This window comes from Macaca nemestrina, chromosome 2 (assembly GCF_043159975.1).
Source record: "Macaca nemestrina isolate mMacNem1 chromosome 2, mMacNem.hap1, whole genome shotgun sequence".
In the NCBI taxonomy this organism is placed as follows: Eukaryota; Metazoa; Chordata; class Mammalia; order Primates; family Cercopithecidae; genus Macaca; species Macaca nemestrina.
Window position 1 is genome coordinate 101,751,488 of NC_092126.1, and position 26,720 is coordinate 101,778,207.

Here is a 26,720-nt window from a genome sequence, read left to right on the forward strand (position 1 = left end):
CCACTTCTGAGTACCTACCCGAAAGAATTGAAGGCAAGGTCTCAGAGAGTTGTGCACTCATGTTCACAGCAACATTATTTACAATAACTAAAATGTGGAAGCAACTCAAGTGTCCCTCAGTGGGTGACAGGGTAAGCAAAATACATACAATGGAATCTTCTTCAGCCTTAAAAAGGATGTAAATTCTGAAAATTTATGAAAAAAATTAAGAAAAAATTCTGAAAATTCTGAAAAAAAAATCCTAAAAGAGAAGGAAATATATTGTAACCTGGATGAACCTTGAGAACATTATGGTAAGTGAAATAAGCCAGTCACAAGAGGACAAATATTGCATGAGTCCACTTATATAAGGCACTTAGGATAGTCGAATTCATCAAATATTGTATGATTCCACTTATATAAGGCACTTAGGGTAGTCGAATTTGTAGGGATGGAAAGCAGAATGGCAGTTCCCCGGGCTGGGGGAAGGGAGGAGTGGGGAGTTAGTGTTTAATGGGTGCAGGGTTGTAATTTGGGCTGACACAAACGTTCCTGACATGGACGGTGGTGATTGTGGTACCACAGTATGCATGTGCTTACTGCCACAGAACTGTAGGCTTAAACCATGGTTATGATGGTCAGTGTTATGCTCTCTCAGCAAGTTCCCCAGACTTGCTCGGGATGAGGCCATCTCCCAGGCCCTCGGGCCTCTGCTACCACTCTTGTCAAATCTCAGCATAAGGACAGAGCCTAGACCAGGTCATGTAAGCCATTTATTGGTTTGTTTTAAAAATATGTATTTTATTTATACATGAAGTTTGGTGAGAAGTGCTCTATTAATTCAGACAATATCTGGCACTTGATGTCTGTCTTTCCCTCCTTTTTCCTACTCTCTTTTCCCCTCCTGCTGATCATCGTGCAGTTCTGGAAATCAAAAAAGTGACAGCCAGGCTAAAAGCTAAGGGTTGGGTCCGGCTCACCCCTGCCCCCAGCCACACCGTCTGCAGCCAGCCCCAGGCACCTGTCTCAAGGCTCACGGGCTGTCCACACACATAAAACCACAGTCTCCTTCCGGCCAGCTGGGCTGGCAGCCTGGCCTGCCTCCCAACCGCATTCTTGCCTGTGCAGCGGGCGGTGAGCGCCCAGCAGGGGCACACACCTCTCCAAACCTTGAGAGCAAAGCACAGAGATCTACAAAAATAGGATTTCCACTTGGAGAAACGTCGCTGGGACAGTTAAACCATGCCCCACACTGGACTCAAAGGGAACACAGGAGAAGAGAACTAGATCTGTCGGGGGCATGGGTCGGGTCTGGGGTTGCCACCAAGGGAACTGGGGTGACAAGAAGAAACATAATACTTTACTCGCCGGCAATGCCCCCCCTTCAGCACTGCCACAAATGTCCAGCCCTCCGACAGCTCGGCGAGGTAGGTTAGGAGCAGCCAGCCCAGAGCGGGCAGGTGAGACTGAGGTGGCCTGGGAGGCATGCGCCTGATGGAGGGGCTCTGTGGGAGAGCTGGAATGGGGCAGCCAAGCCCCTGCCTGCTCAGGCTCCGCCAGTTGACCCTGTCACCCCAGGGTGACAGTTCTCTATGTTAAAAGATTTGCATATGCTAAATAGGATTGTCAGCAGCTGAAGAGGTCCTAGGGGTGATTGGACTAGTAAAATATTTTTCCCTGAAAAAGCCTTTTCACAAGACCTATAGGACCACCTGGACCTTGTCCCAAATAGGTCCTGTGTGTGGGTGCCATCAGGATCCCGGGCTGAGCCAGAGAGTCTGGGCCTGACCACAGTGCCCCCTCTCTCAGAGGAGCCATGGTTCACTCCCCTCTCTGGACACGAGAGCTGGGCCTGACCATCCCTTTCCCTGCAGAGGGCACAGGGCCAAGCTCCCCTCCCCACTCCCACGTCTCCGTGTCTGGAGGGGAGCTGGGGGCCACACAGAAAACTCCTCCGCACATGGTCCAGAGAGCCCTGGGAGATGGCCAGTTTTCTCTCTTCAGGTAGGCTGAGGGGCCACCATGGCTCAGGGCTGGTGAACTTCTTAGCCCCAAACCCACATGGCTCAGCCTTCTCTTCCCTTGGCCTGTTGGGCAGGGCCTGCCAGGTTCCAGGAGCAAGGACAAGCTGTATGCCAGGCCGTGAGTGGGGCTGGCACCCTTGTGCCCTTTGGTTTTATGGTTAATACTCTTATGGGAGGGGAAGAAAAGGCAACTATCAGTGCCTAGGGCCAGCCCTGGGACCCAGGCCACTCTCCTCTGGAAGCCTTTTATTTTTGTAGGACTGACAATATGACCTGCGTGAAAATGCAGGGGGAAAATGGGACCTTGGAGACAACAGAAAGCCAGAGTGAGCCCCGTGGACAAGAGCCCCATCCTTGGGGGGCCGGCAGGGAAAGGCCTGTCTCCCTTAGAGTGGGAGTCTGGGTCCCATGGCCTGTGTCTGGCCTCCATGTGTGAGGACTGTGTGTGTGTGCTTGTGTGAGTGGGGGGTTCAGCCCTCCCAGCATCTCAGGTCACGTGGGAGGGGCCCTCATTCGACCCCTGGGCAATGAAGACCTGTGGGAGCCACACTGGATTCCACTTCTGCTTTGAGAACAGAGTTCCGGCTGCTCCACAGACACTCTTGTTCAGGGTTAAGAAGAGACAGCATGAATTGCTGCCCATGTCCATGGAAAAATCTTTAGCTCTTTGCTCAAGTAAAAAAATATCAAATATAATAAATTTATGAAAGCCCATTCACAACATATACAGTCTCAATTTTATATTTCGTCTCAGCAGCTGGGATGAAGTTGCTGTCCAGAGCCCCAGGGCATTGCCTGACCAGACCAGGTCACAGGTCTGTCTGAGGCCTCCAGGCACAGGCCAACTGCTCCGGCTGTCCACGCAGCACCACAGAACTCTGCCTGGTTGATCCACGGGGCTGAGGCCCATTTCTTACTCCCAAAGCCAGGAAGGCCCCAGGCTGTTTGTGACTGACTGCATTTGGGTTTGCCGCGGTGCAAAAGGCTGCTTTTTGGTGTGTCCTGGCCAGCTCACATGATGTGTCCAGGCCGAGGCTCACACGATGGACTCACGGTCCCTGTCTGGAGACGGGGGGAGGTCGGCGACATCTTCGCTGTGGCTGTAGTCAGAACCCGGCACCTGGATGTTATCGCTGGTGGCTCTAGTGACACTGTCATAGGAGGGTGGGAAGGAAGTGGAGGAGATGGAGGAGCTGGAGGGTGGGCCAAAGGGCCGGGAGAAGTTCTCATTCATCACATTGGCGATGAGGCCCTCTCGCTCAGGGGCATCCTCTTCGGAGAGGCTGCTGCCCGTCTGCTGACGGAAGAGGAAGGAGGCATGCTTCACAGAGCGTTGCAGCAGGTGCCTGCGGAAGGCCCTCTGGATAACCATGGCTGACACCTCCTCGTGCTTGCGCCGGAGTGTGGTGGTGATGGGCTCATAGGAGATCTTGGATGGGTTGGCTGCCATGAACTTCTCCTCCATCTGGATCTTCAGGGCGTCCATCTCCCCAGACTCCCCCAGAACCCTTTTGGTAAAGGCAAAGAGGATGTCCATGCAATGGATGCGGTCCCCACTCACCATGGGCAGGTCCATGTTGATGAGGCTCATCTGGTTGGGCTTGGCGATACGGAGTGGCTCAGACAAGGCATCGGCAAAGTCAGACAGGACTGAATACTCAATAAACTGAGTGGCCTCTGGGTCAAACTTCTCCCAGATCTCATAGAACATGTCGAAGTCGTCCTCACTTAGGGGCTCGGTGCTCTCCTCTGTGGCCACACTGAAGTTCTCCAGGATGATGGCAATGTACATGTTGACTACGATGAGGAAGGAGATGATGATGTAGGTGGTGAAGAAGAGGATGCCCACAGCTGGGCTCCCACAGTCCCCCCGAGAGCCATTGCTGTTTGGCAGAGTGGGGTCACAGTAGGGGGGCCCGGTGTTGAGGATGGGGCTGAGGAGGCCATCCCAGCCGGCTGACGTGGTGATCTGGAAGAGGCACAGCATGCTGTTGGCGAAGGTCTGGAAGTTGAACATGTCGTCGATGCCAGCCTCCCACTTGACATAAGCGAAGTTGGCCATGCCAAAGATGGAGTAGATGAACATGACGAGGAAGAGCAGCAGCCCGATGTTGAAGAGGGCAGGCAGGGACATCATGAGGGCAAAGAGCAGTGTGCGGATCCCCTTGGCCCCTCGGATAAGTCTGAGGATGCGGCCGATTCGGGCCAGGCGGATGACTCGGAAGAGCGTCGGGGAGAAGAAGTACTTCTGGATGATGTCCGAGAGCACAGTGCCTGTGGGAAACAACAGAGACTGTGGCTACTGGTGGTACCTCGGTCCTCTAGCCAGCATCACTGTGCAGGGGTGGGGGAGTCTCTGTAAGGCAAGGAGCCAAGGAGAGGTGGCCCTTCCAGGAGGATTGCGTCCACTGGGCATGCTAGGACTCTGCCTGCTCCTGCCTGTCTGAGTCTCCAGGTCTGCATCTGTCACCCAGAAAAATGGGTCCTTTGCAGGGTTCCTTCTCAGCCCCCTCATTCCTTAATCTTCAGTGTGTACCTGCACAATAGAGCTGTCCTAGGCCCATCTTCTGTATCTTGGGTTCTCAGGCCAGAGGGGCTCTGCTTAGCATCCTGCCCGCCCAGCTTGGACTAGCACTCAGGCCTTTTAGCTCCTTGCTATTCAAAGTGTGGTGTGAGGACCAGCAGCCTTGGGATCTCCTGGGTGCTTATCAGAAATGCAGAATCTCAGTTCCACCGCAGCCCGCTGCATCTTAATACACCCGGATGATTTATGTGCCCATCGAAGGGCATGAAACACTGGCCCAGAAGTCAGTGCTCCCTGATGCCACACCATGGCCAGTGTCTTCTCTCAGCCTCTCTGTGATGGTTCTTATCACCCTCCTAACTCTGCCACCTTTGAGGGCTTCACTACCCCTGGGTCTCCAGTGACTACCTGGGTTTGGAGTTTTAAGGGGCATGGATATAAATGACAGAATAAAGAGTGAAATAAACTTGTCTTATATGGCCCAAGTGCCCTTTCCAGACTCCTTATATAAAAATGTCACTGACTGACATGTGTCCAGGGTTTACGGTCAGTGGAGCAATGGGCCAAGCACTTTATAGCCATCATTTCATTTAGTCCTTCCCGTTGTCCTAGGAAGTGAGCAGATGCCATCATTCTCATCTTCCAGAAGAGGAAACAGAGGTGAGGTAACTTACCCAAGTTGCCACCTAGTGAGCGAGAAGCTGGGATTTGACTCAGACATTCGGGCTCCAAGTTCATCTCTTAACCACTCCTCTCTGGTACTGCCCAAACCCCGGGCCAGGAGATGATCCTAAAGTACATGCTGCACCTTCCAAAGCCTCTGAGACTGTCCCTCAATGGTTCCATTCCTGTTGCTCACATCCTGCATTCTCTAAAGTTCCTCTCCAGTCCCATGAGGCACGCTCTCACCCTCACCCTGCTTGAGACCCCCCAGAGATTCCTGACCCTACTCTGTGCTTCCATCTGCCCATCACTATAGCCACAACAGTGCCTGCCTTAGCCCCTGCATTATCCTTTGCATTTACCAGTGGCAGAGGTTGTATATGGCAGAAAGATGAAAGTTACAGTCACTGTAAGGCAGAGTCCCATGGGGGTGGAGTTAAGAGTTTGGGCTCTGAGCACAAGTGACAAAAGAAAAAATGTAAGTAAACTGGACTTGATTAACATTTAAAACTTTTGTCCTTTAATAGACACCACGAGGAAATGAAAAAACTCACAGACTCGGAGAAAATATTTGCAAGTCATATATCTGATAAGAGACTATGATCCAGAATATGTAAACTCTTACAACTCAACACTAAAAAGAGAAATAACCCAATTAAAAAATGAGCTAAGGATCTGAATAGAGATTTCTCCAAGGAAGATATATAAATGACCAACACACACATGGAAAGATGTCCTGCATCGTTAGTCATCAGTCATTTGGTTTTGCAAATCAAAACCTCAAGGAGATATCACTTCACACCCACTAGGAGGGCTCCCATAAAAAGAATGCAGGCAATAACAAGTGTTGGTGAGGGCGAAATAATCGGAATCCTCATACATTGACAGTAAGAATGTAAAAAGGTGCAGCCAAATTGAAAAACAGTTTGGTGGTCCCTCAAAATTTTAGATAAGAGGCTTTCAGGGGCTGAGGGAGAGGGGAAATGAATGGGGAGTGACTATTAAATGGGTAGAGTTTCCTTTGGGGAAAGGAAAATATTCTAAAATTAGATAGTGGTGATGGTTGCAAAGCTCTGTGCATATACTAAAAAACACTGAAATGTATACTTTAAAGTGACTTTAAAGTTAACCATGAATTTTATGGCATGTGCATTATGTCTCAGGAAAGCTGTTATATAAAAAAAAAGATCTGAGCTCTGAGGTCAAACAGACATGGGTCAGGATTGGGTCTCTGCTTCTCCCTAGCTGTACAATCTCCCTCCTTTAGTGCTGAATTGACTGGGTGAATTGCATGAGGCAGGTATGTCTGAAAGAGTCTGGCATACACCTTGGCGGTTAGCTCCAGAATTTTCCATCTTCAGGGATAACTTCTACTCTGGAGGGCCACCTACTCCCCATCCTTGGGGACCCACCTCATCCTTAGTGAGCTTCCTTCTCCTTCAACCTAAGTGCGGGCAGAACTAGCCTCCACAGCACCCACTCCCATTCCCAGACTCATCCTTGAAGCTATCTAAGCAGTTAGAGAACTGTGTTCCCAGGTCCTCTGGAGGGTGGGGCCAGGAGGGAGTGCTGGGTCCTCTGCCAGGTTGGTCTCCTTGACCCAAGTGGACCCTTCCAGATAAGTTCTCTCTGGAGAGGTGTGTGTGTGCATGTATGTATGAGGGGAGGGGGGTGAGAAATGCACTGAAAAAAGAATGAAAGAACCTAGGGTTGTACGTGGCATTCAGCAGAGACTCAGGGGCCGGACGAGAGGCCTGGCTGGGGAGGGCTTCTGTCCAGCTGACTTGTATACCCACCCACGATGGAGAGGATGACAACCACGAAGTCGAAGATATTCCAGCTGTTGGTGAAGTAATAGTGGCGCAGGGCAGCCAGCTTGACAATACACTCGCCTGTGAAGATGGCCACAAAGAGCAGGTTGATCTTGGCCAAGATGTTGATTTTCTCAGGACTTTGGTCATCTGTCTCCACCATCATGGTCACCATATTCAAGCAGATCAGAAACATGATGGTGACATCAAAGGCCTGCTTGGTCACAATGTCGAATATGAAGCCCTGGTACTTGTTCTGAAAGGAGAGGCAAATGGAAAGCGCTCAGCAGGGCGCTTGGGAGGCTGGCAAATGCCCGTTTCTGCCTCTCATCCCAGGCCACCCACCCTCCCACTCTACCCTCTAGTGAGCCCAAAACCCCTGCCACACTGCCACAGAGAGTGCAGAGGAAAAACTCCTGGAGGTTAAAGCCATTGGCTCTCCTGCTGAAATGCTTCCTGGGCTTCAAGGCCCAGCTCCAAGGCTCCATCTTCCATGAGGACTTCCATGATGGATCTTCAGGGGGAGATTTTTCCTGCCCTGAGCATCCTTAGCATACTGTTCACTGTGCTTCCCTTTCAGTTGCCACAGTCTGAAAGCTCAAGGGTAAATTTCAACTTCAACCCTAGTAATTATGTCAGTGCTTAGATTAATATATTTTCTCTACTTTTTAATGTAATTTATTTTATTTATTGTACTAACCATATTTACATGTGTCTTTAATTGTAAATCAGCCCAGATTATTTGGGGAAAGAAATAAGATTTTTTATATATATATATATACACATTTTTTTTTTCTGTTCTCCCACTTAGAAAATATTATAAACAAACACACACACACACACACACACACACATTTTTTTGGATAATGGCTTGATTGGGCCAAGGGAGTCAGTCTTTGAGAGGATCCCACTCTCCAGAGCTCTTGGCTCTCCCCACCAGCTAACTCAGGAATCCGGCTCCCTGACTGTTCTGGGGGTCCAAGGATGAGGCTCTGAGTGGGGCGGGGTGGGGCCGTGAAGGCTGCCCTGCTTTTCCCGAGGAAAGCCTGCATCCTTGAGGGGAAGGAGGAGACCTGCTCAGAGACAGAGGGTTCCTGTGGGAGGAGAGTGTCCCGGGATGCTACATCCTTCTCATACCTTCCTCCCTATCTGTATGAGGCTGGGACCTCTCTTCATGCTCAGACATCTGATAGCGTCCCTCAGGCTGGGCTGAAAGACTGTGAGGTGGCCCTGAGGGCTGGCCGTGCGGCATGAAAGCTTCCCAGGGACCCCAGAAGATCCTCCCCACTCCCACAGAACCAGGAGCTTAGCTCACCAGGGGCCGTGGGATGGGCTTCTGGGGCTTCTTGGAGCCCAGCTTCTTCATGGCATTGTAGTACTTCTTCTGCTCCTCTGTCATGAAGATGTCCTGGCCCCCTAAGTGCAGAGAGAAGGCACCAACCTCATTCTGGGGTTCTCAGAGGCCCCAGCATGGAGGGCACCAGGATCTTGCCTCCTTGATGAGGATGCCAGGGTCAACCACCTCCTGGCTTCCTCTCCTGGACAAAATATGTCCCTATTTTGCACCACAGATTCTTCCCCAAATCTATTTATCCAGGAGCCCTGTCCCCTTTCACCTTGAGATCTCTCTGGCTTTATGACCTGCAAATCCAGTATCCACCCCCCGCCCTTTCCCCCTCCTAGCTCAACCAGCCTTCATGTTCTCTCTGTTCACTTAGTTTGTCTACAACCCAGTTATAGCCGCTCTGATGAAGCTCTGGGAAGACCCAGGGCCTCTGCACAGGCTTTACCCATGACCTCTGATCATGGACCAGGTGAACAGATGCAGCTCTCACACCAGCTTCTCCCAGGAGTCTCATCTCTCAGGTGGATTAGGGCAGACATGGGGCCTCCCACCAAAGCCCCTTCTTATGTTCTTACAGGCCTAGACATGTTACATCCCTGGACACACCCTTCTCCCCACCTCATTCCAGCAGCAGCAAGAAGAGAACCATCCCCAGCAGGGAAGGTGAGATGGGGCCCGGAGCCCGAATGGCCCCTCAATCCCCTGGCACCCAGCCCTGCTCTGCCCAGCCCAGCGGGGAGCTGGTGCTCTACGTATCTTTTTCTTCTGTTGGTTGAAGTTGTCAATGATGACACCGATAAAGAGGTTCAGGGTGAAGAAAGACCCGAAGATGATGAAAATGACAAAATAGATGTACATGTAGAGGTTGTATTCCCACTGGGGCTGCTCTTCATACTGTGAGGGAGAAATCACACAGGGAGATCAGACAGGCTGGGGTCTCGGGGGTCACATGGGGAGGGGTGGGGGGTGGAGGCAGAGGGCTGGCTAGGGGCATCCATTCTGTGGGAGAGAGGATGTATCTAGAGGAAGGTCACTAGCCCAGTTATGTGAGTCTGTGGGCCAGAGGTGGGTGGCGATAGAGGTGAGAGGAGTGGATGGTGGCAGGTGAGGACAGCAGACATGCTGGGCTCAGGGCTGGCAGAGTATCAGTGCCTGGCTCTGGCCCTGGGTCAATGGGAGGCTGGAGTACATGGGGACCTCTTTCAGTCTTCACTGAACTGTCAGTGTGACCGGGTGGGGTGCTGGACAAAGAAGAAGCTTGATTTGCATCTCTGTTGCTTCCACCCCATCCTCCTGGGGGTAAAAGTCAGTAAACTACAGTGAGTTTAATTAAAGACATTTGAGAATTTTGGGACTTTTTAGGAGACCAAGCAACCTTGCCCCAGAGCCAGGCTTGGGCATTCCAGAGAGGTTGTACTCCAGAGTGACACGAGATCTTGCCCTTGTGGGCTGGGCTTTCAGATGCAGACGTTGATTCCCTGGTGGCCAAGCAACCAGAAGCCTCAGGTGCCTGACTTGGTGGAAGGGGCCACTGTGGCAACCTACCCCCCTGGAGTCCACAGCTGCATACATAATGTCCATCCAGCCTTTAAATGTTGCCTGGGAGGAAAAGACAAGATTAGGACAATCATTTAATTCTGCACCTCGCTTGAGTTACTTAGGGCTCTGGTCTGGACGGATGAAGCCAGAAGCAAGCTTCTTATGAAAAGCAAGCCACCCCACCTCACCCCTTCAGCAGCATCCAAATGCCCAGGTGGTCAGAGAAAGACCTTGTTTAGGGCTAGGGGTGGAGGGGAAGCAACTGAGCGGATGCCCCAAGAAGGCCATGCAGCAGGGAATAAGCTTCTTGATTGAGGCCAAGAGTCTGAGGGGGCTTGCAGGAGGTCTGTCCTTCAGATCCACACTCATTTCCATTTCTAAAACATCACAGAATCCTGCCAGCGATTCTGTCAGGGAGACAGAGGTGGAGCTTAAACTCTGTGTTCTAGACTCCAGGGCTGACCTGGTCCCTCTTGTCCTATGTCTCAGAGAACCATGTGGCTTCTGCTCCATGGACTTTCAAAGGAAGTTCCCGAAGAATCTCAACCTTCCCTTGTACTTAAGGGGGTTCTTTTGTCAACGGTGTATTGGTAAATAGTTAACAGCTGACTTCCCAGAAGAAAAGAAAAAACCCTGATTGTTGGTTTGCCAATTTCTCTTGTGTAAATATTCCCACCATGGTTGATTTCAGGTTACCAATGTGAAGTTACTCAATGGAGTTGAGAAGAGATGCATAGGAGCTTAGCATTATGGTACTCCCACTATACAGACAAACTAGATGTAAAAAACCTCAAAAGCATAGATGATAACACTAAAAAGTAATGATGAATCTTGAGTGTTTATTACCTTTGCTTTAATATCATTTAGTTAATTTTGTAAGTTTATAGAATTAATTTTTTTTAATGGCTATGTTTAATAAATAGCTTGCAAAATTTCTGAAAATGTAACGATGAGCTCTTGTGAGCTGGCACAAGCTGGCTCCAGCACACTACACCAAGGGAGCAAAGAGGGGGGATGAACCAGAGAGGGCCCTGGTGCTGGTGGCACCAGCCCTAGTCTGGGCTGCTATGCAGAAAGAGCCCAAGAGACATGCTTGGTGGTGAGACTGACTCCCCAGTGAAGTCTCATTTGTGTTTTTGGCCAAATCCAGTCCTGTCCTGCCCCAAGCCTCTTTTTTTTTTTTTTTTTGAGACAGAGTCTCACTCTGTCAAACAGGCTGGAGTACAATGGTGTGATCTCAGCTCACTACAACCTCTGCCTCCCGGGTTCAAGTGATTCTCCTGCCTCAGCCTCCTGAGTAGCTGGGATTACAGGCATACACCACCATGCCCAGCTAATTTTTGTGTTTTTAGTAGAGACGGGGGTTTCACCATGTTGGCCAGGCTGGTCTCGAACTCCTGACCTCAAATGATCCACCAACCTCAGACTCCCAATGTGCTGGGATTACAAGTGTGAGCCACCGTGGCCAGTCCCCAAGCCTCCTTTCTAAGCACAAGCTCAGTAACACAAACTTCCTGTGTCTAAGAATTCTTATGAGGCAGGTAAGGCAGAAGGGGAAGCTGAGGTCGCCCATATTAGGCAAGCTACTCCAGCTCCCTGTACCAACAGGCCCTTGCCTATAAAGATAGGCCCGGAAATACTTTGGAAACTGCTGGGGACCACCCAAGGGTATGAGATACTTATGACTGAATTCTTCCCAAACACCGAGCGGCTGTGTCTGGAAAGGTGAGCAGTTCTTAGTCTACAAAACGAGGCCTTTTATTCCAAAGTTCCAACATTCTGAGGGACAGTTGCAGGAATAGACAGATCCTTGGGTTTGGCACTAATCTACCGTTCTCCAGTAGGCAGTGCAGGTGAGTCTTTGTGGGACTACCACTGGGGCTTAAGGGATGGGTGGAGGTGTGAGTGGATGCCTCAAGTTTCCAGGTAAGAGTCTGCTGAGTTTTCCTCTGCTTTGGGAACCAGAGACAGGTGTCTGGGCTTAAGATTGGAATAGCAAGACAAGCAAGTTGTAGCTTTTTGCACTGTGGTTCTGCTGCATTAGTCAAGGCTAATGGTAGGTTAATTTTATGGAATGTGCTATAATCACGGAAGCCATCGTACTCACAAAATCAATGAAAACCCTAGAAGGATTGTGTGTGCTTAAACATTGCACATCAAAGATGGAAATATGTTCTTTTAAATAACACAAGAGCTAACACTATCTTTTATAACAGAGGGTGGCCACAGTCACAACTTTGCTAACAGTTCAGTTCCTGAGTAGTCTATGGTCTTTCATTTTTTAACCTGTGCCATCACACTGCCTAACTGATAGCCTGAAGAGGTCAACTTGACTACTGGCTGGGGAGTTGGTTCTATAGCACCACGGAGCCATCCCTATACTCTGCAATTTGGAGAATGTGGTATTGGTTCTAGAACTGAAAGTCTGGGGATTTCCCAAGGAGCCAAATCCCTGGAGAGTCCTGAGTCTCCTTTGGGCACTACGATCCTCCTGTGAAAATCCAGCATGGCCCCACTGCCCCACTCCTGCCCACATCATGGGTGATGGCCATGCTGCTTGACAGCTATTGGGAGGAAGGATGTCCCTCTCTCCAGGACTTACCACCTGCAGAAGGGCCAGGTACCCGGCCCCCACGTTGTCAAAGTTGACTTTCACCTTGGTCCAGTACAATTCTCCAGTCATGTTCAAGGACTCACACTGGCTCTTGTTGTTCACGATGGTGTAGTTCAAAGGCAAGTCTCCCTCTGTCTGGTTGATGCACCTCCCAAACTTCCCCGCGAAGAGGTTCACGCCCATGATGCTGAAGATGAGCCAGAAGATGAGGCAGACGAGGAGGACGTTCATGATGGACGGGATGGCGCCCACCAGGGCATTGACCACCACCTCAAGTGGACAGAGAAGTGGCTCAGTTCCTGGGGGGGCCCAAAGCGCATGCCTTTTTCAAGACCCTCCCCCATGAAAGAATGAACTCCCTGGCTGCAGGGGGCTGTGCAGGTGGGTGTGCAGATCCCACACTCATGGGAGAGGCCAGCTCCATGGCTGGAAGCCCTGGTGGGGAGTGAGGGGAGTACACACTAGAGTCTGGTGTGGCTTCAGAACATCTGCTTTCCCTTCTTGGCCCTGCCCTGATTCTGTGATCTTTAAAACCTGATTTTCACCACGGTGTGTGCTGGTTGAGGATGCCAGCAACTTGATGGGAAAGACCTCTCAAAACATGTCCCCAAGACTGGGTTTCCTAACAATCCCAAGAGTCCTTACATTTTTGGAGCTAAATTCTGGTTTATTTTAGGTTGTTGCTATTGGGATGGATGTGTGTTCTCCCCTGAAGTAACCCAGGGGACCTCAGTGCAGTGTCTAGAGGGTGTTGTGGCAGTTCTCCAGTGCTCCCATAAGAGCAGAGCCAGAGAGCAGGTGGCATGGGCACTCCCTGTGATACCCGCTCCCTAGTGAGGGGCTCTCAGATCCCATGGAGCCACAGCCTCATGTTCTGCATCTAAACTCAGAGCACCCTGTAGAAGATTCCCTAGTAGAGGCATTTGGGACCCTCCACCCCACTCATGGACCAAGTCCCCAGCTGTCCATGCACCAGGAACACGAGCGCCACACAGACTGGAGGTGAAGCTGGTGTGGACCGTGTGGTGTGGCCCAGATGCCAGGTTGGGGGATGCTGGTCCCCAGAAGGCATGCTGAACCCTGGAACCGGGTGGGAAACAAGCTCTTAGGGCACCGAACATCTGGGTGTAGAGTGAGGCGGGGAAGCCCTGGGAGTTTGCCCTTGGCTGGCTCTGTGGCCAACGGCCACCGCAGAGGCATCCCTGGCACCTAGTGTCTCCTTGCGTCCCTCTGGAATCAAATGTCCTTGCTCCCAAAGAGATATTTAACTCTGAATAATATCTTGTGGATGGTTTCCCACCAGGAATGAGCTCTGTGTGTCTCCATGGACTGGGGGCGTGGGCAAAGTTCAAAGCCATCAACCTGAGCTGTGTGTGGTGCCTGCTGGGTCAGTGAGAGACAAACAAACATGTCTTCTGAAGCCACACAGAACTGTGTATGTTTTGTTAAAAAAAAATACCCCACACAAGTACACACAAACACACACATGTGTATTTGTTTTCTTGCTATATATCACGGCTGATGTTTTTCTTGGTGGGTTTTCAAATCTGACTTATCTGTTCTTATTCTTCTGTAAAATGTGGTGACTTGAAAAATGCTTAGGGATCTGCACTAGGAAAATGGTGCACAGGAGATCACTAAGCACGTGGTCATTTCCTGTACATCCTCTGTCTGATGCTGGGAATGCAGCTTGCTCTATGCCTCTTCCCTCACCCTCCCGACCACAGCCCCACTGCCCATCACAGAGGGCTGGCAGCCTGTGTCTGCCAGGAGGCAGGGTATGCAGAGGGGCACACCGAGTGGGCACACAGAGATGCAGCCCCACGGGACAGCAGAAGCACAGGGGCCCTGGTGCCAGTGGCCTGGGGTACAGCTGAGACCCCTGTGCCCAGCAAGTCTCTTGCTTCCTCTCCTTTGTCCAGTGCTCTCTCAGCCCGCACAGGAGCTCACAGGGCTGGAGGGTGAGCCCTGGAGGTGGGTTCTCACAGCTGCCTACCCTCAGGGTGCCTCCATGTCCAGCTGTGCCTCTCTTGGAGGTTCTGGGCCATGCTCCTACCAAGTCAGCCTCAGTCACAGTCTCCGTGGCCACAGGACATCAGAAACACAGGGAGGGGCCCTGGGTAGCAGTGCGCTGGGCCTGTGGGTCAGCAAGCTGAGGCTGGGGGTCCCTCCGTGGGACCGCCTCCCACTCCCTGGTGGGAAGGCAGCCGCCTCTCTTACCCTCATGCCCTCAAATCGTGACAGAGCTCTCAGGGGGCGGAGTGCACGCAGCGTCCGCAGTGACTTGATGGGGCCCATCTCGGCAAAGCCCAGGGTGTTGGCCACCAGGCTGACCAGAGAGACCTGGGGGAGGCAAAGTAGAAATGGGGAGGATGGGAACAGCTCCCCACTGTTGGGGACAGACAGTAGGGCTCCTGGCCCTGCTAAGATGGCGCTGGGTGCCAGAGAGCCACAGGCCTCCCATGTCCACTCTTTATTAGTCCTGGGGTGGACTGTCATCACAGGCCAGCTCTGCACTGGGCCAGGCTTCCCAGAGCCCAAGCTGGGGCGAGCCCAAGAGTGTCCTGGCTTCTGGGCCTTTACTGAGAGGCTGCTATGTGCACTTCACATACATACTCTGTAATAACCCCACTAACCCTGCGATGTTGCGATGTGTCACCTCTGTTCTACAGATGGGAAAACTGAATTCCAAAGCCACTTCGCTGGTGTGGCGGAGCAGGGACACAAAGCCTAGGCTTTTGTTCTCCACATTCTTTCCTTCAATTCCAATTCTTGGACCTATCTCCTTCTTCGCCAAAGAAGCCTTTTTTGAGGAAGGAGAGACAGTCCTGGGTTGAGTAGGAGCAAATAGACAATTGCGGGGCATTTCCCCAAGGCCAGACTGTGCAGCATTTCAACATCTTCAAAGGAGGAAAGCAAAGGTGGGGACTTGGTGGCACCAGGAGCCTCAGCTCTCTGTTCCCTCTGGCCCACCCCTCCCAGGGCACTTCCACTCTGTGGATTTTGTCCTTCTAAAGCTCCGTGGGTATCCACTCCCTTCTTACTTCACCGCTGGCCTGTGATTACAGGCCAAAAATGGCCTCCTGCCTGACCTCCCCTGTAGTCACTATTCACACTGCCCTGGTGCTCAGGCCAGCCTGGGGTTCGGAGAGGCTAGGGGCAGGGGCCTGACTCCCACAGCCTCCTCCCAGGCTTGGCAGCACCACGTCGGAGGGAGCTGAGCAAAGAGGCCGAGGGGAGGAAGACACGCCAGACTGATTTCGGTGTTGTCCGCACTCACCCCTCAAGGATGCTGGGCTATGGGCCCTCAATCCTGGAGAGTCGGGGGGCATCTCTCAGGGACCTCTCCTTGAGGGCAGGACCTCCAGAGTGCCAGGTCCAGCTGGTCCATCTGCCCAGTTCCTAACAGGCTGCCTTGCGGTCTGTTCTTTGCAAAGCTTGCCCCATCTGCCCCGGTGATGGCCTCCCGTCTCAGGTGACGGCAACTCCATCCCTCTAGCTGTGCAGGCCACGATCCTTGGCGTCCTCCCTGCCTCCTCTCTATCTCTGACACCCTGTGTCTAACCCGTCAGGATTTCCTGTTGGCTCTGCCTTCAAAATACATCTGAAGTCCAAATATTTCTCACCACTTCTACTGCCACCATCCTGGCCCAGCCTCTATTGTCTCTCCCTGGATCATGGCCTGAGCCTCCTAACTCTTCTCCCTGCTTCTACTCATTCCTGTCTCCCCTGGCCTCCATGACCGAGTGAGCCCTAAAGAAAATCAGTCAGTTCACGGCACTCTTCTGTTCAGAGCCTTCTAATTCTGCCCCGCTACCGTCATTTCATTCTAAATCAAAGCCCATATTTTTTCAAAGGTGGCAATCTGGCTGCATTCCCTGCAATCTGGCCTCATCTCCTGCACTTCCTTCTGCTTAGTGGCTCTAGCCTCCCTGCATTTCCCCCAGTATGCCAGGCGTGCTCCCGACACACCGTCCTTGCACTGCTCTTCCAACCTCTGCTTGGAACGTCTGCCAGACACTGGCCTGGCTAACCCCAACTTCAAACCCGCTCAAATGTTACCAAAGTGGGCCTACCCGGATCGTCCTATTTAACGTGGTAACCTGCACCTTCCCCTCCACCCCACCCACTTCCCTTCCCGAGTTCTCTTTGCTCCATGATAGATACCACTTTTCCACATAATGTAAAAGTGGCTTGTTGGTTATGCTGATTGTTTGCAGCCACCTTCCTCCATGTGGGGAAGCGTTCTTGTTTTGTTCCCTAAGATCCCCAGCACCATAACCGTGCTTGCACACAGTAGAGACCCAATAGCATTTACTGAAAAATAATGCAGAATTCTTCTTGGAAATATCCTTCCCTAGACTCTGTCATGGGAGACAAACTTTCCCATGAAGCATGTGGATGGGGTAGAGGCACAGCAGTGTGGCCAGTGTCAGGAAAGCTGCATTCCATACCCACTTCCTTCTGCTCAGCCTTGGGCAAGGCCCCTCCCTGCTGTGAGCCTTGGTTGCCTTCTCCACAGGCTTCTTCTCCTCTCTTGGGCCTGAGCAGGGAAGCACTGCCAGTTCCCTTTCCCCTGCCTTGGCTCTGAGCTCCCCAAGGTGGCCAGCGGCTGGTGGATGGGCTTCTGCAGATGTCTGTGCAGATTCCCTCTGGCCTGCCTTGCTGGAGACCCTCAGCAGACCCAACTGCCCAAGATGCTTCAGGAACAGCGGGTCAGGGAGCCTCAGGGCTGAGCGGCCAGGATCCCAGGCCCTCCCATGTTCCCTCAACGGGAAGTCCTCAGGGGCCTCTCCTTCATCTCAGGGAGGCTCTGAGGGCTGGGCCAGGCAGCCCAGTGTGTCTAGAGCTCTCCTCGCCCCTCTTCCACCCACAACACACCCTCACCCCAGCATCAGCATCCTCTTGGCCACCTGGGGTGATAGGAAGAGGCCTGAACTGCAGGTTCAAGGACCTGGATCTGCATTTCTGCGCATCCCTCTAGCCCAAGGTGCCTCTGCCACCACGGCCACCCACACTTTGACTTCCCATCCAGCCTTGGTAGCCTCAACCTGGACTCTGACCAGGCTTATTGGGGACTGAGCCTCTGAGTGGGGTATGGAGACCGCACAGGCCTGAGTCTGTCCTGTAAGCACAGGAAGGATAGCTCCTGCTGGTGTGCAGAGCCCGATGTCAAGGCCAGAAGCCATCAACAAAGCCTTCTGGAAAGCCCTTTTCAGTCTGCAGATCCTGACCCCCATTCTGTTTTGTTTGATCCCCAGAGAGGTCCCTCTGCCTGCACCCTTTGCCTTCTCTTTCTTTGTCCTCAGTGAGTGCAGACCCAGAGCTGCCCTGCACCGACCTGTTTCTCCCTGCTTGGTTACTTTCCCTGTAACCCTGCATTCATGCTGCCTGGCACCCAGCAGTGTCTTGGGGCCTGGGTAGCTGTGGGGCAGGGGCTTCACACTCCATCTGCCAACCGAATGTTCAGAAGCCATGCTGACCTCCTGCCCCAGGCCCTCCTTGGACACAGACTGGGCAGGCAGACCTCACAGCTACCTGATCGTCTAGGGCAGCAACCCAGAGCCCCCGAGCCAGTGTTCACGGCTTCCTCCTCCTCTGGGGTGACTCCACCCCTCTCTCATCCTCCCCAGCCAGTACCTTCCCCCTGAGCTGGAGGCTCTCCCCTGCCTGCCCAGCATCCCTTCAGCAGCCTTCTCCCCCTGGCATGTGTGCATGGAGGCTCTGAACTGTGCCCCTCGTGTGTGCATGGAGGCTCTGAACTGGCCATCTGTCTAGTGGGCCCGATGGACACTTACAGTCTGCTGTGGTGTGTGCTAGAGCACAAGCTTGTCTGCTCACTTCCCTTTCTGGACCCTGAGCCCCCAGCCCCTGCCGTGGCTCACACCCCTACCTTGACTACTCTCGAACGATCTCCCCTAGAAGCAGGGGCCTAGGTCTCTGCCTGCTGTGGCTCCAAATTGGGGGCTCTAGAGGCAGGACCCGTCTCCTATTTCTTGTCTTCCTCTGAGCCTGGGAACCTGAGGACAAGGCCTGAGTCTCAGACTCACATCCTCCTTCCTTTCTGTCTGCGCTGCAGCACTGCCTCGTGCCTCCCCTTCAGCCTGCTGGCTCCCACCGGGCCCTCTACCTCACCTCCTTCTCCCACACCGGCAATGGGGTTCCCCTTCCTGTTCCCTTCGGGTGCCCACACTCACATCCACGATTAGGAAGTCGAGCCAGCACCAGGCATTGGTGAAGTACTTCTTGAAGCCGTAGGCCACCCACTTAAGCAGCATCTCCAGCACGAAGACATAGGTGAACATCTTGTCGGCATACTCAAGCAGAACCTTGATGGTCTTCCGCTCCTCCAGGTAGATGTCCTCGAAGGCCTGCAGACAAGGCCGGACAAGGCGGACATGAAGTCTGGACCACTGCCGATTCCACCCTGCACCAGACACTGTTTCGTTTCATTTCTTTTTTCTTTTTTTTTTTTTGAGACAGAGTCTTGCTCTTTTGCCCAGGCTGGAGTGCAGTGGTGCAATCTTGGCTTACTGCAACCTCTGCCTCCCGGGTTCAAGCGATTCTCCTGCTTCAGTCTCCTGAGTAGCTGGGATTACAGATGCCCACCACCACACCCAGCTAATTTTTTGTATTTTTAGTAGGGAAGGAGTTTCACCATGTTGGTCAGGCTGGTCTTGAGCTCCTGACCTCGTGATCCACCCACCTTGGCCTCCCAAAGTGTTGGGTTTATAGGCGTGAGCCAGCGCACCTGGCCTAGGCACTGTTTCTGACAATACCTCCTGCTGCCCAGGAGAGCAGGGAAGGGGTGAGGAATGCTGTGGACAGGGTTCCTCCTGGGCAGTGCTGGACTAGATGAGAATGCCCTCCAAGCGGGGCCTGTGCCACTGGCAGGCCATGAGATGGCCTTACATGGTAGATGGATAGTAAGGCGAATGAATGGTGTGATCCCCTCTCCCTGCGCAATAAAGATCAAGTCTGAGTTTTGGGCTAGGCCTTTCTAAAACTTGCCATTTTAACAAGGAGAGAGGGTGTGCAGGCTCAGCTCACAGCTTTCTGTTGGAAACAACATAAAATATTTTTTGTTTTCACTCCATTTTGCTTTAGCTTTGTTTATACGGTTACTTACTTTTCGTGGGAAAAATATTGGTTTCCAATTAATAATAATGATTAAGTTTCACTTTACAAAACATTTATTTAAATAAGCAAAAACCAATGAGAGTTGATGTAAAGCTGAATTTTAAAGAAATTAGAGTAAAAGTCATTTGTAGATATGATGTTTAGGAACCACAGGTGTAGATAAAGTCAAATCTGCAGTTCTCAGGCTCTAAGAGTCAGTTTCCAAAATCCTAGGAGTTGTAAGTCTTTCTCCACTTCCTCATTTCTGCCTCAACTCAAATTCCTGAGCTGACAGAAAAATTCCAGTGGCTCCCAGATGGCTTCTACCTCCAGCCTACTGATTTGTTCCTGTTTCTGTCTCTGTCCAGAGTGTGCTCTGAGGTTCCTGTCTAGGCAACTGAACGCGTCACTAGGGCTCTGGGGGAGCTGCCTCCACCTCCCACTCCTGGGCCTCCCTATCCGACTTCAGGGCCTCTGTGAGCGACAGTGACCCAAGAGACCAGTGCTGTTGGCACTGCCGAGGCATACATATGGCTCACTGGGTCACTGTAGACGGCACAACAGGATAATTCAGCTCCCAAAATGGATTTTGGGAGTTGTTCAAGATAAAAAAAAAAAAAAAAAGTAGGGGTATTGTATTTTTTTTTTTCTGAGTATAAAAATGGGTGCATCTTATAAAAATTAAATAATATGGAAATGATAAAAAAGAAAGTAAAAGGCATCTCTAATTTCATGACACCAAAGTAACCACTGCTAACATTTAGGTGAGTATTATTTTTGACAGTGTGTACATGTGTGCACACACAATCACCACAATTTTATGAGACACACTCAATATTTGCCTTGAAATTACTTTCTCCATCAAACAATATGTTATGAACATTTATCCACTCAATAATATGAATACATACAATAATATCTATCACTATTTTAAAGGGCTGCATATTTCATTATTTGCATACACTGCTATTTATTTAGCCAATAACCTTATTAATAACGCACATTTCGGTTATTTACAGTTTATCTCTAGTAGAAATAAAGTTGCATGGACAGGGGATTGTTGAGGATAAATTGGGTTGCCAGGCGAAAGGTGCGCTTTCGGTACAGTCTGGGAATGGACCTCTCTGAAGGCAACACCAATTGACACTCCATCTCTGGGCCAGGAAGGGGGCCGTTCTCCACCGCCCCACCGACATTGCTGTCACTTCTCCTTTTTCACTTTTCCCAGCCTCATGAAAGAAACTTGTATTTCGTTACATTTTCATTTATTTTATTAGGAGTGATGCTGACATCGCTTCTTTGGATATTTGCTGTGTTTTTTGGGGGAATTACCTCTTCATATCCTTTGCCTATTTTTGTACTTGGGTGTCTGGTTTATTTGGGAACATTAACTCTTTGTTTGGTAACACAAGCCTGGGTTGTGGCACCAACCTGCCTGTAAATCTCACTTGCTTTTGTTTACCATACTGAAGTTCTAGGTACTTCATTTTCAATTATTATATTATTTAATATTATCATATCATTTATTATAATTTTCATTTAGTAAAATTTTTGGTGCTGCATTTAGAAAGCCCTATTCTGAGGCTAGGAAAAACTGAGCTTCTGAAAACAATTTTTGTGGTTTCATTGTTTTACATTACCATTAAAAACATTAAATATAGTTTGCTAGGAAGTAAATATCCATTTAATACTTTTTTTCAGAATGTGGCTCATCAAATGCCCCAACACTTTATTAAATAATCCATTTAAAATCCACTGATTAAAAGTCAACTTTATCATATAGTACATTTCTCTATTTACTTAAATCTACTTCAGATCTCTTTATGTGGTTCTACTGTTCTCTGTCTATTCCTGAATTAGTATCACATGAATTTCCCTGGACATTTAAATGATTTTCAGGATAAACTTTACCAATGTTTTGTCAGATTTCCTCAGAAATGTTGCAAACTTGTTATTGCATTGAATCTACTAATTACTTTAGGAACTAATATGAAGTCTTCCTACCCAAGATGAAGGTATGTTTATCTATTTGTTCTGTTTTACACTGCTTGGCAAAGTTTTACAGTTTTCTTGATGCATCTCTTATACATTTATTATTATATTTATTCCCAGTTATTTTATGCTTGCAGTGCTTGGCATGTAAGAAATATTTGAGAGATGTTACTTGTGACTAAATGGTTTCTCTTAGGATAAAACAACAACAATAGTAATTCTTTGCATATTTATTTCATAACTGGCTATATAATGTTTTTAAAATAGGTTTAAATTCTTTTTTAGGCAATCATATTATCTATAAATAATGATATATTTCTATCATTTTTAACTCTTGCTTTTATACTTGACTGGATTAACTTCAATTATTTTATTACCCAACTTTTATATCATGTGTTCAATTTTCTTAATTAATTACACTGGCTATAATTCAATACTATTATTAAATAATGAGCAATAGCTAAAAAGGTAGTTAAATCATCCTTTTCTTATTCTTCACTTTAATGAAAACATTTCAAGTGGTTTTACTACTAATGATGATATAAGTTAATTTCAGAGTCAGTTTTTTACTAAATTGAGAAAACACGTTTTATTTCTTTTTTTTTGTTCTTTGGATTCAGTAGAATAAAATATATTTTATTTCTATTCTTACAAGAGTTTTGAAAATCAAGCATTCATTGAAATAATTATATGGTTTTTCATCTTTGTCCTATTAATATAGTTTTCTTAATATGGTACTATTTTCACATTTTAGGATATGATACATTTGTCATATGATGTACTCAATCTTTTTTTTTTTTGAGACGGAGTCTCGCTCTGTTGCCCAGGCTGGAGTGCAGTGGTGCCATCTCGGCTCACTGCAAGCTCCGCCTCCCGGGTTTATGCCATTCTCCTGCCTCAGCCTCCTGAGTAGCTGGGACTACAGGCGCCCACCACCACACCCGGTTAATTTTTTGTATTTTTAGTAGAGACGAGGTTTCACCGTGGTCTCGATCTCCTGACCTTGTGATCCGCCCGCCTCAGCCTCCCAAAGTGCTGGGATTACAGGCGTGAGCCACTGCACCCGGCCTAATCTTTTAAATATATTTCTAGATCCTATCTGCGTGTATTTTGTTTAAGATTTTTGCATCACTAATCAGAAGTATGGAGTATGAAGCATGAAAACTGGCCTAGGTTTTTCTTTTGGTATATGTGAGGTTTTAAAAATCAGCATTATTTAGCTGTTAAAAAAACAATTTCTAGGCCGAGCGCGGTGGCTCACATCTGTAATCCCAGCGCTTTGGGAGGCCGAGGTGGGCGGATCACCTGAGGTCGGGAGTTCGAAAACAGCCTGACAAACATGGAGAAACCCCATCTCTACTAAAAACGCAAAATTAGCCAGGTGTGGTGGCGCACATTTGTAATCCCAGCTACTCAGGAGGCTGAGGCAGGCGAATGGCTTGAACCCGGGAGGCAGAAGTTGCATTGAGCTGAGATCATGCCACTGTACTCCAGCCTGGGCAACAACAAGAGCAAAACTTCATCTCAAAAACAAACACACAAACACACACAAAAAACAATTTCTAGATTTTCTTTTTTCATGCACTAGAGTACTTTAAATAGCATTGGAATTATTTTCTTCCTTGAGAATGTGAAAGAATCTGTTTTTGGAGATGTGAGAAATTCGATGAGCTAGTGGTTATCAATTTGGTTGCTTTACATTTTCAAGGAATCAGCTTTGGAATTTCATGTCAATTTTACTATTTATTTTCTAATTCATTAATATATGTTTTTATTACTGCAGATCATATGGGGCAAAGAAAACATGTTTTTATTTTATTAATTACTTGCCTAGGTTTCTTTAAGATTATTTTGTTATATTTTTAATTTCTTGAGTTAAATAATTTATGTTCTTTCTATTTAATAATAAAAATATTTAAGTAATGAATTTTCCTTTTATTACAACTTTGGCTGTATTCCACATGCAGTATTCTCAATATTGTTATTTTCTAGTTTTTTTCTACCAGTCACAGCTTTTTCTCTACCTCTACACTTTTCTTATTTTTCCAGATCTCATGTGGACAGAATTAATGGAATCTCAATCTTTGATTTACAGCACACTATCACCTTTGGTGCATGAATGGCCTTCTTTTGTTAATTAGTTAATCAATCAATTGAACCCCCTTAAACTACCACCAAACTATTTTCTGTTTGATCCAGGTTTTACATTTTAGCTGCTTTTTTTCTTTTCTTTTTTTTTTTTTTTTGTGGGGGATGGAGTCTCGCTCTGTCGCCCAAGCTGGAGTGCAGTGGTGGAGTGCAGTAGCCCGATCTTGGCTCCCTGCAAGCTCCGCCTCCCGGGTTCACGCCATTCTCCCGCCTCAGCCTCCCGAGCAGCTGGGGCTACAGGCGCCCGCTCCCGCGCCCGGCTAATTTTTTGTATTTTTAGTAGAGACGGGGTTTCACCGTGTTAGCCAGGACAGTCTAGATCTCCTGACATCGTGATGGGATTACAGGCATGAGCCACCAGGCCTGGTCAGATGTTTGTTTTTATCCTCCTATTTTTTCCATTTCTAGTACTTTCCATATCTGTAAAATAGGATTAATAATAGTACCTATCTTATAGGGTTATTGTGAGAATTAAATGAATTAATGCTTATAAAATGCTTAAAACAGTATCTGGAATATAGCAAGTGCTATTTAAGAGTTAGCTATTGTCTTTATTATTATGATGTTAGGTCAAATTTATTATATATAAATATATATGTATTTAGATCTCTGATTGTCTTGTTCTTTCCACTGGAATGTCGAGAACTAATAGAAATATGGCAGTGTTTCCCAGTACTAGTGCACTGTTGTCACTTTTTCCTGTTTTTTTTCTCCAGTGGTTTTGGTTTTGTATATTGAAGTGCTATGCAATCCCAAGCAAATGTATACATAATAGCTATACCTATAATAATATATATGAACTTACATAGGTATACATGATTATATATTATAATATATACTTATATTTATATAGGTTTATATAATTGTATATAATTATATAAATATATATGTATATATAATTATATGTATAATTATATAAATATATATTTTTATAAAGATATATTCATATATTATATGAACATATTTATATAGATTATAGTTACATATTTAATACACAAATATATTTTATATATTTATATATTTCTACATATATTTATATATTTTGTATAATCTATATTTATATATTTTGTATAAAGCCATATTCTTTTATAGATATTTATATATTATATTTATGTGTGTAAATATATATGTATTTTATACACACACATACACACACATTTTTTTTTCTTTTTTTGAGACAGGGTTTTGCTCTGTCACCCAGGTTGGAATGCAGTGGCATGTTCATGGCTCACTACAGCTTTCACCTCCTGGGCTCAATCAATCCTCCCACCTCAGTCTCCTGAGAAACTGGGACTGCAGACATGTGCCATCATGCCTGGCTAATTTTTCTTTTTTGTAGAGATGGGGGTCTCACTATGTTGCCTAGGCTGGTCTTGAATTCCTGGCCTCAAGCGGTCCTCCTGTCTCAGCCTCCCAAAGTGTTAGGATTACAGGCATGAGCCACTGCACCCAGCCAATAGTTATATTTTCATTATAGGTTGGACCCTCTGTGTCTCATCTCAAGCTTTTAACCTTGAATTCAATAAACAAAAAGCACCCTGAATTTGTTGTCATTATTTGCATTTGCCTGATCTACTTTATTAGTTCACTATATATATAACATATATATGTTATATATATATATTATATATATATATAACATATATATGTTATATGTTTATAATATATAAACATATAAATATATATATGTTTTATATATATATATATATTTGTGTGTATGTGTGTATATATATATTTTAGACAAGGTCTTGCTCAGTCACCCAGGCTGGAAGGCATTGGTGTGAACAGGGCTCACTGCAGCCTTGACCTCTCAGGCTCAAGCGATCCTCTCCCCTCAGCCTCCTGAGTAGCTGGGACCACAGGCATATGCCACCATGCCCGGCTAATTTTTAAAAATCTTTTTGTGGAGGTGGGGTCTTACTATGTTGCTCAGGCTAGTCTTGAACTCCTGGGCTCAAGTCACCCTCCTGCCTTAGCCTCCCAAAGTGCTGAAATTACAGGCGTGAGCCACCATGCCTGGTGGCTTTTAATATTTCTGAGTCACATTGTTTTAGGTTTGTCATTTGAGAGCACATGGCTGAAGATTTTTTTTGATCCATTCTGAGTCCTTTCCTTTTAAAAGACGAATTTTATCCAGTTACATTTATTATTAAAACACATGTTTGATCTTGCCTCTATTATACTATTTTGTTTTCTGATTTTATGTTTTCTTGTTGCTTCTTTTTTCCTCTATCTTTTGCTGTGAGATCTCTGTTTTTCCTTTAAAAAAAAAAATCCCTCAGCAATTTGGAAAGGATATAGTTTGCTTTCTGTTAAACAAGTTTACAACTTTAAATAACACACTCAGATTTCTCTTTTTCTCAATATATCATTGACGTGGTTTTTTAACAACAGAGCTTGGCTGTCTACCCTGATTAGATTCACCAGATGCTTGCCAAAACTCCTCCTCACTTATGCCAAGCTGAGCTTTCCCTCCACAGCCCAGACGAAATGGCTCTGGCTGCCCTTGTTTGTGGCTGTTTAAAAACAAAACTCGTTAACATATTGTCAAACCATCTTTCTCTGAAGCCTACAGAGATTTGGCTCTAGCTGCCAATGGTAAAACAGCAGGCAGGCTGCAAGTCATGGCTCCAGGCCCATTCTGGAACAGGGGCGGGGCAGCACGGGGTCGGGTGGGAGGCCCAGAGGTTTCCAAGTGACAGCCACAGTGCTTCCCCATGGCCTAACCCCACAGGAGGAGGCAGCATGGAATGGAGGCACATAGCTTTGGATCAAAGTGCCCTTTCTCTCACTCTGTGGTCTAAAGCATTCTGTTAGTTGCTCATCTATGGGGTTCTCACCTCCCCAGCAATACAGGCTTTCCCTGGTCCAGCAAAGTTTCCACAGGCTCTTACTTCCCCTGGTCCAGCAAAGTTTCCATGTCTCTCTCTTTTTTTTTTTAGACTGAGTCTCGCTGTGTCCC

The 26,720-nt window shown here is 48.0% G+C and overlaps 1 protein-coding gene across 5 annotated transcripts in view; it reads right to left on the reverse strand.

Moving 5' to 3' along the window:
- Positions 1 to 250: 250 nt before the first annotated feature.
- Positions 251 to 26,720, reverse strand: part of LOC105480210 (sodium voltage-gated channel alpha subunit 5) — a 102,707-nt gene continuing 76,237 nt past the window's right edge. For 4 of the 5 annotated variants that reach the window (XM_011738775.2, XM_011738773.3, XM_011738776.2 and 1 more), the window contains exons 21-28: positions 18,697 to 18,870; positions 14,720 to 14,842; positions 12,488 to 12,769; positions 9,892 to 9,945; positions 9,103 to 9,240; positions 8,317 to 8,421; positions 6,987 to 7,257; positions 251 to 4,277 (exon numbers count right to left, since the gene is read on the reverse strand). In XM_011738775.2, coding sequence (XP_011737077.2) covers positions 3,040 to 4,277; positions 6,987 to 7,257; positions 8,317 to 8,421; positions 9,103 to 9,240; positions 9,892 to 9,945; positions 12,488 to 12,769; positions 14,720 to 14,842; positions 18,697 to 18,870 — 2,385 coding nt within the window. In that variant the 3' untranslated portion in view covers positions 251 to 3,039. Of the gene's footprint in view, positions 4,278 to 6,986; positions 7,258 to 8,316; positions 8,422 to 9,098; positions 9,241 to 9,891; positions 9,946 to 12,487; positions 12,770 to 14,719; positions 14,843 to 18,696; positions 18,871 to 26,720 lie in introns of all 5 variants that reach the window. The other variant, XM_071091458.1, reaches the window with a different exon arrangement.